The sequence below is a fragment of the Myotis brandtii genome, unplaced genomic scaffold (assembly GCF_000412655.1).
Source record: "Myotis brandtii unplaced genomic scaffold, ASM41265v1 scaffold1167, whole genome shotgun sequence".
In the NCBI taxonomy this organism is placed as follows: Eukaryota; Metazoa; Chordata; class Mammalia; order Chiroptera; family Vespertilionidae; genus Myotis; species Myotis brandtii.
In genome coordinates this window covers 568,720-582,800 of record NW_005354039.1, presented here as the reverse complement: position 1 = coordinate 582,800, position 14,081 = coordinate 568,720, and the positions used below count along the sequence as shown (strand labels likewise).

Below are 14,081 nucleotides of genomic sequence, written 5' to 3'. Positions count from 1 at the left end.
GTATGATCCAAATTTTATAGGATATGTACTTTTTTTTAAAATTTTTTAAAATATATTTTATTGATTTTTTACAGAGAGGAAGGGAGAGAGATAGTTAGAAACATCATGGGAGAGAAACATCAATCAGCTGCCTCCTGCACACCCTCTACTGGGGATGTGCCTGCAACCCAGGTACATGCCCTTGACCGGAATCGAACCTCAGGCCGGCGCTCTATCCACTGAGCCAAACCGGTTTCGGCAGGATGTGTACTTTTATCCAAATCAGGGAGTGGGGGAAAGAACGACAGGTAGAGATATGGCATGCTCAGAGGTACAGGGGTGTGAGCTAACCTGGTAGGAGGGAAACTAGAAACAATTTAGGATGGCTATAACAATGATACAGGCAGATTTGTATTTGAAAGGCTGTAACTTATAACTTGTACTTTTTTTTTTTTTTTACTAAAAAAGGCATTCAGCCCTAGCCAGTTTTGCTCAGTTAATAGAGCGTCAGCCTGTGGACCTAAGGGTCCCAGGTTCGATTCCTGTCAAAGGCACATACCTCAGTTGCAGGCTCTTCCCCAGCCCGTGCCCCGGTTGGGGCTCATGCAGGAGACAACCAATCAATGTTTTTCTCTCACATCGATGTTTCTGTCGTTCCCTCTCTCTTCCACTCTCTCTAAAAATCAATGGGAAAATAACAAGTGAGGATTAAAAAATAAAAAGGGAAGTCAAAGAAAAAAATAACATTTGTCTTTAAAAGATCACTTTAATAATCTAGTGGAAATATTAGATGAGAATGATCCTTGAAGCAGGATCACTTGAGGTTTGATAACACACAAGTTGAAAAATGAGGCCTCACCAAGGTAGTAGCAAAGAAGACACACAAGATATTTAGGAGGTAGAATAGATAAGATTTAGTGATGGACTGGATGTGCAGTATTAGGAAGAGAAAATCTAGTAAAGCTCCTTGGTGTGTGTGTTTTCTTTAAGAAACTTTAATCAAATATGAATTCACTCTCTTTTCAAGGTTCGTGGTGCCCTTAATGCAATCAGAGGTTTGATTCCTATCACTTCTGAAAAGCCCAAAGCTGTTGTTACTTACAGCAGTGGAAATCATGGCCAGGCTCTCGCCTATGCTGCCCAATTGGAAGGTACTTATTGATTTCTCCAGGTCCTGGGTAGGATGTTAGAGTAGAAAAGTATCCTTACTTTCAGTGAAGTGGGTGATAGCTGTGGGAATTTCTCTAAGTCCCTATCTGATTACAAGCAACTGAACAGAAATTTCTACCCTAAACTTTCCCGATTTGTACTAACAGTGTTTCTCCATCTCAGGAATTCCTGCTTATATTGTGGTACCCCAAACAGCTCCCAACTGTAAAAAACTGGCAATACAAGCCTATGGAGCCTCTATAGTCTACAGTGAACAGAGCGACGAGGTGAGGAAGGGAGCAATGTTCAGTAACATCTTACCAGTTTTCACTGTCAAATGAAATTTCTCTTCCTACATTTTTGGGTACTTCTTCTCAGGCTCCTGTTTCCCTTTTTTTCTTTTTTAAAGATTTTATTTTTTAAAGAAAGGGAAAGGGAAAGAAACATTGATCAGCTGCCTCCTGCATGCCCCCCACCCAGGGGTTGAGCCTGACCTGGAATTGAACCAGCAACCTTCTGGTGCACAGGACAGTGCCCAACCAACTGAGCCACACAGGCCAGGGCTCCTGTTTCCTTTTTATATATGCCTAACCTTTTCTTTACCTACACTCATGTTAGTCTCATAGTTTGAAATATCACCCATCTATATGCCAACTCCAGGCCTGAACTTTGCCCTTAACCCAGATTTGTATATTCACAGTTACTCAGTGTCCCTACTTGGATGTCTTAATAGGCATTTCAAACTTGCTGTCAAACCAAATGATCTCATTCCCCCCTTTATTGCTCCTCTTCCAGTCTTCCTCATCTCAGTAAATGGCAAACTAGTTGCTAAAAACCAATGTTGAAGTCATCTTGGTAACTTTTGCACTCCACATCCAAATTTTAGACCTACTTTCAAAATATTTTCATAATTCACCTACTTCTAGCAGCCTCTACCATTACTGATTCAAACCAACATCAGTTCTCAGGTAGATTCAGCAGCCGCCTAACTGGTGTCTCTGCTTACACCCTTGTCCCACTAGTCTGTTTTCAGAGCAACCAGCTATCCTTAATAAGTTAGAACTTCTCTTGTCAGCTCAAAATCCTCCAGCGTTTTCCCATCTCATACATAGTGGGAACCAAAGTTTTTCAATCATCTAAGGCCTAGGCAGACTGGCCCATTCCTATCACTCTGACCTCATCTCCCAGTTATCCACCCCAAACACTCCACGCCAACCGCACTTAGCAGTTTCTCAGAAAGGCCAAGAGCTTTGCAGTCTTTGCACTTGGAATTACTTTCCCTGGAATATTCTGGGTTCACATCTATTAAAATATCACTTTATCAGCGGCCCTTTGTGAGTACCCTGTATAAATTTTCTCCATAGTATGTAGACATACTATAGATTTACTTATATTCTGCCCCTCCCCAACATATCCTATATAATAGAGCTAAAATGCTAATTAGACCAGACGGCAGAATGACCAGTGGACAGGGCCATGAGGCAGCCTGGGCTGCGACAGGCCAAGCCCCTTGCACGAATTTCATGCATCGGGCCTCTAGTTAGAACATAACTCCCTGGAGCACAGGGACTGTTTTGTTCAGTTATATTCCCAGTGCCCAAAGTCTCAAAAAAGTAGATGGCCAATAAAGGGTTAAATGCTTGAATCTAATTTGTTGAAAACACTACTAAATACAGATCAAGTATGCTAAAAGAATGTACTCTTTCAGTCCAGAGAAAATATTACCAAAAGAATTATAGAAGAAACTGAAGGCATCATGGTACATCCCAATCAAGAACCTGCAGTGATGGCTGGGCAAGGGACAATTGCCATGGAAGTGCTGAACCAGGTAAAAGCCTAGACAGTTCTTGCTGAACTACTGGTAAATCTGATGTTTGACTGTAGAATCAACTATTTAATATGTACATATAAAACTGGTGTTTAATAGGCCTACTTATACTTTATATTCTTTTCACTGAAGGTTCCTTTGGTAGATGCACTGGTGGTACCTGTAGGAGGAGGAGGAATGATTGCTGGAATAGCAATTACAGTTAAGGTAAGAAAACAACTCTGGAAGACTCCCCACTTTAGACATAGAGGATTTTATTTCACATCATAGTACATTGTGGTACTTGCTCAACATTCCCCCTAAACTGCCATTCTCATTTCTTAGCAAATGAGATGAAAGGCCCTTCTCTGCCTCACCACCCTTTCCTTAATTTATGACTTTACAGCACAAAAGCAATTACAGTGAGTGGCACCCTATCACAGTCCTTTCCCTGAATTCCATCTCACCAACCTACTATCCAAGTCAGGGGCTACTGTTTCCTCAAGTTACCAATAGAACCAGATGTGATCTAGGCAACTGAAGGCCAGTATTAGGCATACAATTTAAAGTGCTTTAAGGTCATATTTTCATTACACCTATCAGAGAAGGCTCTTACTTGGTCAGAAAGGTGTTACCTGTACTGCCTATTTTACTGCAGGCATGCAGGCAGTGGCTAGTGGTAAGGTGTCTACTATTCCTCTTCCCAGGCTTTGAGACCTACTGTGAAGGTATATGCTGCTGAACCCTTGAATGCAGATGACTGCTACAAGTCCAAACTGAAAGGGGAACTGACCCCCAATCCCTGTCCTCCAGAAACCATAGCAGATGGTGTCAAATCCAGCATTGGCCTAAACACCTGGCCTGTTATAAGGGACCTTGTGGATGATGTCTTCACTGTCACAGAGGATGAAATTAAGGTGAGGCTCCAACAGGAAAGAAAACCAAAGAATGGAGCAACTTTTTAAGCAAAAGATACTTCTCTTGTAGGTAGCAACTCATCCACTGGGGATTTGACTTGGTGACTCATGATGTGGGAGGGTGCTCTAGGTATTGGGACAACCCTCATCAGCAGAGTTAGAATGAAAAAAAAAAAAAAGACTAGCTCTTCATTGGCAAGCATATGTATATATAACATTTAGCTTTTAAGTGTAAAGGCCCACCAACTAGGCTTTCCTTCTCCCGTTTCACTAATTCTTACTCCCTCTCTACCAACAGTATGCAACCCAGCTGGTATGGGAGAGGATGAAACTGCTTATTGAACCTACAGCTGCTGTTGGAGTGGCTGCTGTTCTGTCTCAGCATTTTCAAACAATTTCCCCAGAAGTAAAGAACATCTGTATTGTGCTCAGTGGTGGAAATGTAGATTTAACTTCCATAACTTGGATGAAGCAGGCTGAAAGGCCAGCCCCTTATCAATCTGTTTCTGTTTAATTTATGCATAAGGAAGAAATGTGATTCAGTTTTCCTAGACACTTGGAAATTTTGTTTCTTAGTCAATGTTAACTTCCCACTTCTTACCTACTTAAACAGCTTTCAACATCCTAATGGAGGGTAGATATATCAGTAAGATTTAAGGTTGTGTGTTTTTTTTTTGATAAAGTAGCAATAGAAAAAACATCCACTTAATTGAGACACCTTGTCAAGGCTAAGAAAAATCTTTTGCAAAAAGGGACAGCAGGCTTGCAGGCTAAAATAGGTAACACAAACTTTGCCCAATCACAACCTGTAGGTTCCCATCCCTAGGGTGCTAAGCTAGTAGCAAGGAGACAGAATCCCATTGTATCCATTACTTCATGTCCATTTCTGGCACTGTTGAAATCTCACTTTTCACCCAAGGTACTGGTTCTGGTACATATGGATCATAAGTCCATTTGGGGAAAACTCGTTTATAGAGGTTCATCAGTACTGTGTCCTGAGATTTTAGCTTCCCATCAAAACTGCACTTCATATGGCCATGAGTACCTAGAAAGAAAACACAGCAAGTTGGTGAGATTAAAATAAAATTTTAGCACTGGTTTCTGCCCTAATAGCCACTTAGTAGCACTGGAGATATCTAGCTGAGGTTCCAAACACCACATTCTCTTACCTAAAGGCTCCTTGATATGTCCCCTGCGGCCCCACTTTGTTCTCAGTTCCACCGGTTTAAACCACAGCACGTCCTCTTAGAATGAAACACACAGAAGACCAAGATACATTTACCTGCAAAATGTACACCCAACCTTCACCCCATAAAGGCAATCAGATCCCAACCTTCACACCTACCTCTGCTGAAGAACATGTAACGTACTACTGCCATCTTAGTAAAAATTTTGAAAGGATGACCACTCAGAACAACTCTCTTGATGACCATCCTGTCTGGATCCACTGACAAGAGATGGCCGGTAGCAACGAGGCTGTGCATTCCTAAGGGGCAAAAGCAGAGCAGCAAGAGTCTTTAGGCCAAAGCATTTATTGCTCCAGTCCATTTAAAGACCTATGCAAGATATTCTTAGAGAAACCTTAAAATAGGGATGTACTATGCTGCCTTCTTAGATCCATGGCAAAGATCACTAAGTGATATTCCTGCTGACCCTGTCCCCAGAACCTATCCTGAATATAACACTTTGAGCAGCTTCTACCAATTAGCTCCAGTTTGCAAGCGAGATCACACCCCATTGCCCGGCTGGTGTGGCTCAGTGGTTGAACATCGATTCATGAACCAAGAGGTCACTGGTTCGATTGCCAGTCAGGGCACATGCCCGGGTTGCAGGCTCAATCCCCAGTATGGGGTGTGCAAGAGGCAGCCGATCGATGATGTTTCTCTCTCATCGACGTTTCTATCTATTCCTCTCCCTTCCTCTCTTAAAAAAGAAAAATCACTAAAAATGTATTTAAAAAAAAAAAAAAGAAGAAAGGATCAAACCCCATTTGTCGCCCGCCCCTGCCTTAGACCCACTGTGAGGCTGAGACTGGGATATTCTGAAACTATCATCCCCTTCTCTATACCATTTGGCTCCCAAATCTAAATACAGAAAACCATGTTAAGTCTATTAGAGACCTGTAGGTCTGTTTACCTCTGTGAACTCAACTTACCATTGCTATTCTGTTTGAAAAGCAGCACAGATGCAGGAGGAAAAGTGATTGGGGCATATACTGTCACCACCAGGGCCATGTCAGCAGTCAAGAATCTCTGAAATTTATGTTTATCCGCTGCCATAATAAAGGTTAAAAAATAAAAACCAAAAACATTTTGAGGAACCACAGGTAATCCAGAGGCCTGTGAAAAGCTATATCACTGCAACTCTTACACCCAAGACAGCTTGTGTTTCTCTTCCCAACTAGTTCTTAAAATATTTTCCTGCCTCCATACACCTCAAAGGTACAACCCGAACCTATCACAGTGATTTTTCAGAGGCAGAATTTGAGCCTAGACTACATTTGGGGTTTGAAAAAGTTCTCCAGTGATTCTAATACATATCACCCCTACCTACCTCATTTGGGAATCAGTACTTTGTAGAGAATATGTCCACTAAATCAACAGTTTAGTCTTGAGAACTGGCAAACATTTTCTATAAAGGGCCAGATAGTAAATATTTTAGGCTTTATGACCATGGAGTCTCTGTTCTAATTACTCAACTGTCACTAGAGTACAAAAATAGCCAAGACAATATATTTTTTAAAAAGCAAAACTGTATTCCAATAAAACTTTATAAACAGTAGGACAGACGTGGCCCAAGGGCTATATTTTACTGACCTCTGATCTTGGGGACTATCTGGAATTTCTGTTTTTACCTTCAATGAAACCCTCCTCCTTTTTAAATACTGAAGTATAGGAAAGTAAAATATTTTAAGGGAAAGAAAAGTTAATCCCTCATTTAGACAGCATTGGTGGTGAGAACAGAAATTATCCAGAGCTCCCATTAATACCGCCTTCATCATCTTCCTCTGGCCATTGCTGAGCTGAGTGTGTAAGTCATGTTCAAAAGCCCCCAAGTTAATACAAAACTTCCCACTCCTAATTTGTAGGACAATAATTTTTGCCACAAAAGTGTCACCACTCTCCAAACTCTCACCTAGTCTCAACATCTCAGAAGCCACACATCTCTTGCTTAATCTATCTGGGGATGACCCACTAGCCTTCACCCACACTGCCAATGGCATATCAGATGTCAAGGGTTCCACACTTTGATACATCATTTTTATAAAGCCGCCTCCCCTGACTCAAAATCTACCCTGGAACAAATACTCATGGCAGAGAAACCTCAGCACCACACAGAGGTAGCATCACTGGGACGCTTCAGACAGGTTCAGACATTTCGAATAAACACATCATTGGCTTCTAAACCAGAGTACTGAAAATGCCTCTAACCCAGAGACCTAGAATTTGAAATTGTGTGCTCTGTACCAACTCACCTAAAGTTACAGTTTCCCAAGAGACAACAGGATAGACAAGAACCCAGAGGTTCCCCACTGCTTACCCGCAGTGTGCTGAGAAAATAAAGGTGAGGCTCGGAAGCGCCTGAACCCACAGTGGAAGATCAGCTCCTCTTTAGCTTTCACAGGTTCAGTGTTGCCAGGATGCCGGCTTACCACCATATTCAGTACTGACATCTAGAGACCAAGTAAGAAAAACAGAACTTCGTATCTAGAACAGCTTAACCTGAAAGAAGGCAAACCAAACTAACAGGTTCAGATTCACATCTGATGTGGTACAGATGATGAGACACAGATTCACCTTTTACCTTCACACCAACTGGCATTTATACCGAACACAGGCTGGTTTTCAGAGCTTTCATGTACCCATCTGTACTAGTTGACATTCCGGTGTCTAACATGCAAGAGCTCAACACCTGCCACATGCTCAGTGACTTCAAGCTACTCACTCACCACACACCTCAAAATCACACTCATGAAGCCTCCTTTCTTCCTCAACACTTACTCACACTGACCAAAGGCCAGAGCTCTCACATACACTCCAACCTCCATGACTACTGCCTCCCAGAGAAAAGATCCACACCTTGGCATCCACACCCTTTATTTTTAAGGCTGCCAACCCTTGGTTAAAATCTGATCTGACAAGTATACTTATCTCAGAGAAGTCTCAGAACCACACAGGTTGCATCATTGAGATGCTCAGACAGGTTCAGACATGTAGGGTTAAACCATCATTGACTTCTCTATCACCCTGGTTTAATCCTCAAGGCCTATTTTTTTGCATCCCAATGAGCAAAATGCCAGGCACAAGTAAAATGTTAGACTGTCAGATAAAACTGGTCAGAAAGTTTCATAACTCCCATTTCCCACAAGACACTAACCTTCTGTTCATGAGGCAGTAAAGAAAACACAGCCAAGGGTGCCCCGCGCTTGAAATACTCAACCACAGAGACAGGTACTTCAGAGACATGAAGTGTGACGTACCAGCCAACCTGCCAGATAAAGCAGAAAACAGCCACACAGTTTCCCTTAAGGCCTCAATAATGATGAAACATTTATCCAAATATGTTAAAAAGTCTCATAAGGCCAACCCCTGCCCTTCAAAATTGCCTTTCACAGATGCCTCAACTATCCAGATTAAACTTTTCCAGTTAACATATCTGATACCTCCATTCTCCCAATATCACTCTTATCAATGACTCAGTGGCTCCTCTAATTCAGCTATGGGCAGCACAAAACTAACTAAGGTAATCTTGCCAAGAGGAGTAAAGGAGGGGGCAGCTTGGCAAACAAAAGCAAATTGTAGGGATGAATGAAGGAAGGAAGGCAGATACCTCAGCTCCTTCAACGTCTTTTTCCTTGATTTCTTTAAAGATGCGTTTCCTGGTATTGGTAAAGTTCTGAAACTGAAAGATCCGAGCATAATCTTGAGGAAGATTTTCCTTAGGATCCCATGGAGATGTCCGGAAGCTCTTGAGGCCTCTGTATTTCTGAAATCTAGAATATAGGAGATTTTAAATAAATTAATAGTCTAATTTATATGGTGCTACCCTTTCACTTAAGTCAATAATATGGCTAAGGTTCTAACTTAAAAGAACTCTTATCACTATTTCTTCAAGATAACCTAATAGCCCAAATCAAGAGCACACTCCAAAACAGTTAACAAGTATTTCAGAACCAAACCCAAGTTTCTCACTGACAAAGGACAAAGTATGTATAGTGGCTCCCTGGTGCCTATCAGGGATGGCTCCTTAACCTGAGGAACACGGTCCTTAATAAAAGCCTAACTTCTCTAACATCCAACAAACTCCCTGAGTTTTCAGACTAATCCCCGTGCTTTTATTCTTTTGGTTCTACCCAAATCCCCCAAATCTCCAAACATTCAATTGAGTATTAGTTCACATAGGAAGATTGCTAATTAATCTTATTAAAGTACTGTTAACGTTATTAGTCTACACCACAGTCTAGAACTTGGTAATATATTAATTTCCTGTATGTATGTCTTATCTTCCCACATATAACATTAGCCCTTCAGGAGCAGAACAATGTTTTTCTTCTTTCGTGTCACACTGACACCTCTGAGCCATATAAATTTAAAATAAAAAATGTATTAACTGATTTTGGAGTTGTTGACTAACCGAATTCTAGCAGCCACATCACGGGGCGTATCTACTTCATCTGGAAACATCTCTTCCAGTCTTTCTTGTTTATATTTTTCTAGCATTTTTTCCTCAGCCTCTTCATCCACTTTCTCATCATATAGATCATCACGCACAGACTCTCCAATAGTCATAGTTTCACATTCTTCCTCTTCTTCCTCTTCACTACTCTCATCCTGTGGAATAAAGGATTGCAGTTTCAGAAGAAACCCACACCTATCTCTACCCTAAAAGCCATTAAGCTAAGAATAATAGTTATTAGACACCTAGTCCAAACCGTATTAATTCTGAGAGACTCAGTTATAAAACAAGTCTCATTCCTGGCAACCACAGTCATTCTTAAAAAACTGACCACAGGCCCTGGGTGGGTAGCTCAGTTGGTTAGAGCATTGTCCTGATGCATACACCAAGGTTGTGGGTTTGATCCCAGTTAGGGCACATACAAGAATCAACCAATGAATGCATAAATAAGTGGAACAGCAGCCCTGGCCAGTTGGCTCAGTGGTTAGACTGTGGGCCTGCAGATTGAAGAGTCACAGGTTCAATTACTGGTCAAGGGCACATACCGGCTTTGCAGGTTCCATCTCAGTCCCCATTCAGGATGAAACAATGATGTGTCTCTCTCATGTCCATGTCTTTCTATCTCTCTCTCTCCCTCTCCCCCTCCTTCCCTTCCTCCCACTATATCTGACAAATCAATGGAAAAAATGTCCTCAGGCCCTGGCTGGTTTGGCTCAGTGGATGGAGCATCGGGCCTGAAGGGTCCCAGGTTCAATTCCAGTCGAGGGCACATGCGGGCTCAATCCCCAGTCGGGGGCATGCAGGAGGCGGCTGATCGGTGATTCTCTCTCATCACTGATGTTTCTACCTCTCTCTCCCTCTCCCTTCCTCTCTGGAAAAAAAAAAGTCCTCAGGTGAGGATTAAAAATAACAATAATTGGAACAACAAATTGATGTTCTTCTCTCCCCCTTTCTAAAAAAAAAAAATCAATAAAAATTAAAAAAACAACAACAGCTGACAACACATATCTTAAGGTCAGGATTGCACTCTGCCTTGCAGTTGGGGCTGTATACAGAAGTGGCCTAAGGGACTATTTTCTTACCTGAGATTCCTCTTCCATAAAATCCTCATGTTCTACATCATCATATTCATCATCTTCCCCACCACTTCCGCCATCCTCATCCAAAATCCATTCAGCTTGGTAGCTGGATGTTCCTTTAGGAACCTTCTTTACCACCTTGGAACTTTCCTTCAAAAAGTCTGTAAAAGCCCAAATAAGTTAAGTAAATTATATACCTCCTTTCCCCTATTACTTGGGGTATTCTCACCTAGGAAAGACCAGATGTTGCTGCCAACACCAAAACCTCTAGCAGACACAATAAGCAAAACAGACTACTACTTCCAAATTTAATTCCACTGCCTCAAAACTAGCAACATTTAACTAAATAAACCTTACAACGAATCCCAAGTTGTTTTCATTAGAAAATAGTAACAAGTGATTTTGAGAAATGAGGCAAAGCTGTGTCCAATGTTTGCTTAAGCAAACAGAAAGCATTTGGAGGACAAGAGACAAACCTCTAAATAAATCCTCATCCCACTCTACCTTATAGGTCTTGACTGTGAGCAGCTAGACAAAATCCACAATTCCAGGCCAGCTGAATTACAAACAAGCTGCCATTACCAACCATTTGCCTCACTCAGTTCCTCCTCAGTGGGCCAGGTTTGCTCCCCCTCCATTGGATCAGGTATAACCTCTGTTTGCAAAGACTCTTGTCTATCAGGGTCTGCCTTCATTAGGACCTTAAGGTCTTCCTCCATGTCAGTTACAGCATCTGCAGCACATATCTAAAAACAAAAAACAGGTAATAGTCAGTCAAATATTAATGAAAAATCTACTAAATCTAACATAGTAACCAGAAAGATGAAAAAATAACATAGTCCTCACGTAGAAGATGAATGAAATAAATTGAAAGAGAAAGCCAAAATGTGTCAAGTGTTTTCAAATGGTTCTGTTTCCTAGCATTTTAAGCCTATACCTCTGCTTGACTGGAGGCTTTTCAGAATCTGGCCCCACTATCTTTTTGTTACATACCTTATTCCCAACCAAGCTGATTTCTTCAGAGTTCAAAGAAATCCTTTGATCCACCATTATGCTAGGTTCATGTTGTTTCTATATTCTAGGATATTCTTTCATCTCTCTAAAACTTGTAAATCACATTCACCCTATTCAACACCTAGCTGATGTCTGATATCTCTGTGAAGCTTATTAGTCTACTTCCTCAACTCCCACCGCAGGTCTGTACCTCAACCACACTTCCCCAATCTTTATTTCACAGGTGTTTGCCATTTGTTTTTCCTGACCTAACTGTCTGAGGAAAGAGACTACATCTTGTGTCTCCTATAAACCCAGAGCCAACTGCTGTGTAAGGCACCTGCAGAGTGCTGGATAAATATATAACATACCAACATATTTGTAATTGACTAGTGCCTTACTTCCAACTAGCAGTCACCCCCAGGGACTAGGGTAGTTGTCTGGGCATGCAGACTACCTTCTCTGAAGTTAGTTTCCATCATACACCAGCTTACACATGAAGCAACAATACATACTCTTTAAGAACATCAATCTTACCTCCATCGCCATGCCTGAGTCCTTTTGGGATTTGATCACTCTAGGGTTTAAAGGAAAAGGATCCACAGGAGCATCTATCTGTTTCATCTGGAAGTCACCATGTCCAATGATATGCAACAAGCTATTTACATTCAGAGTCTGTCCACGAACATAGCCTGAAATTTTCAAGGTCCCCACCAGGTTATTCTCTTCATTAGGCACAAAGTCAGCATCATGAGCAAAAAGATAGGCCCGCCGATCTCGAAAGGCAAGATGCCGCTGCTTCTGGTTAGCCAACTGCCGGAGAAGCATCCCTGCCTCCTGTTGCGTGTCTAACAAAAGGAGCTTGTCATCAGGAAAGCGCTTCTCCACTACTTTACTTAGCTTCTTTCTGGCATCTATTTGTTTCTTCGGTGGGAGGCCAGAAATCCCCTGGACAGCTAGTGCTAGGAGCAAAAGAGAAAAGGGCTTCATGACTTCTTGCTTCACTACATGAAAATTCCCCAAGCAAGTTCACAAAAAAAACTAACAGTTGTGAGCACAGAGATCACTGGGAAACCCAACACTCAGCTACCTTAAAGAAATTACAGAGTAAAACCAAACTTTATACTCTTCTTCCTCTGGGCAAAGGGCAGTCCAGAAATAAAAAGGCACCTCATACAAAATATTGAAAAAAAAATTTTTAAGGCACATTGATGCAAGTTATAGGTGCACACTAAGGGCTAATTCACTTCCTTCATGGCCTCCAATATTTCCAGATCACTTACTATAGGTGGGAAGGCCCTGAGCAAAGAGGCAGGAAAGGCAGTAATCCCCGGTGCTGTCCCAGCCTTCTAGTGGATCAAGGAGGAACAGGATGCTATCAGCCACTTTAGCCAAGTCTAGCACCGTGTGCAGATCTCCTGGAGATAGAAGACAAAGTCAGTAGGAAGAGGTGGTTGGCATTAGCACATAACACTAAAAAAATATTATCACTACTCATACACAGTGATAGAAAATACTGTATACTCTAACCTGGCCTTGCAGATGTGAAAAACCACCGATGTTTCAAGCTGGGGCATAGCAGCATAAAGCTGTGGGTCCTTCCCCATTCATTCAAGTGTACTGTTCCAGTGTCCCTATCCTGAAGCAGCCGAAAGGCCTCTGGCAGAGAAATCCTGTCGTGCAGGGGCACCACCAGTACCTGATGAGGAGGGCCATCTTTACTGCCCAGCTGTCTCTTCTCTGCCAGAACCTGAAAATAGAAAGGACCAGAGAATATCTGTGTTTCAGCACTTCCTTCCATTATGGCCTTTCCAACGTAGGGATGCCCTACCCCGCTTCATTTCTCTTGTAAAAAGCCACGTGTTTATCCTGGGGGGTGGGCAGGAGCTCAGACCAAAGCAAAGGATGCTCTAGCATGAATCTAGACCTGCACAACTAGCATGTGCTCCAGGGTTATTCACCGTCTCCGGCCTGCCCAGGGTCACATTTCTAGTTGGAGGCATTATCCGCCTAGAACAACTGTGAAGCCACACCATCCCCAATCCCTACTCCTCTCACCGCCTCTTTCTTCTGCTTCCGAAGCTGGCTGGCGCGATGCCTCTGGTCTACTCTGCTGAGCTCCTTTCTCACCTTCTTGCTTAGGCTTTTCAGTGCTAGACGGCCTGGAGGGAGATCATAAAGGGGACCAGAATAAGGTCAAGAAAGGGGACCTCTTTTCGCCCACCTTAGAGCATTTACGCTGGGTCCAGGCCGGAGGTAGGAGTTGAGACTGGGCATGGAGAATAGCAGTTACATCGACTAAGCCCTTCTCCCTCCAACCCTACATTCTCACCCTTGCCGTCCCGCTGCGCGGATCCCCGACCTCGGTGCCGTCCGCCTTTATGAGCTTTATTCTGTTGCTTGAGCGGACCTGAGCGGTGGGCGGCCATGCTGCCGCTCACGTGGACCAAGTCAGCACTACTTCCGGCCCGGAACGAGTGC

The 14,081-nt window shown here is 42.5% G+C and overlaps 3 protein-coding genes across 5 annotated transcripts in view; 2 read left to right on the top strand and 1 right to left on the bottom strand.

The window, feature by feature from the left end:
* The window catches only part of SRR (serine racemase), an 18,769-nt gene extending 14,359 nt beyond the window's left edge, over window positions 1–4,410 (top strand). For all 3 annotated transcript variants that reach the window (XM_014529327.1, XM_014529321.1, XM_014529324.1), the window contains exons 3-8: window positions 1,007–1,130; window positions 1,312–1,415; window positions 2,837–2,956; window positions 3,089–3,163; window positions 3,643–3,852; window positions 4,151–4,410. In XM_014529327.1, coding sequence (XP_014384813.1) covers window positions 1,007–1,130; window positions 1,312–1,415; window positions 2,837–2,956; window positions 3,089–3,163; window positions 3,643–3,852; window positions 4,151–4,366 — 849 coding nt within the window. In that variant the 3' untranslated portion in view covers window positions 4,367–4,410. The remainder of the gene's footprint in view (window positions 1–1,006; window positions 1,131–1,311; window positions 1,416–2,836; window positions 2,957–3,088; window positions 3,164–3,642; window positions 3,853–4,150) is intronic.
* The window catches only part of SGSM2 (small G protein signaling modulator 2), a 56,815-nt gene that overhangs the window by 4,982 nt on the left and 37,752 nt on the right, over window positions 1–14,081 (top strand). Inside the window, exon 2 of the mRNA XM_014529303.1 lies at window positions 13,143–13,152. The gene's annotated coding sequence lies outside the window, so the exon portion shown is untranslated. The remainder of the gene's footprint in view (window positions 1–13,142; window positions 13,153–14,081) is intronic.
* TSR1 (TSR1, 20S rRNA accumulation, homolog (S. cerevisiae)) lies at window positions 3,194–14,081 on the bottom strand. Its single transcript, XM_005858298.2, has 15 exons — window positions 13,933–14,081; window positions 13,659–13,762; window positions 13,131–13,350; window positions 12,884–13,018; window positions 12,138–12,562; window positions 11,194–11,353; window positions 10,611–10,768; window positions 9,487–9,683; window positions 8,683–8,845; window positions 8,230–8,340; window positions 7,393–7,525; window positions 6,008–6,124; window positions 5,198–5,338; window positions 5,022–5,096; window positions 3,194–4,897 (listed from the first exon to the last, which is right to left on the bottom strand). The coding sequence occupies exons 1-15, from the start codon at window positions 14,027–14,029 to the stop codon at window positions 4,722–4,724; spliced, it is 2,412 nt and encodes an 803-aa protein (XP_005858360.1). The 5' UTR covers window positions 14,030–14,081; the 3' UTR covers window positions 3,194–4,721.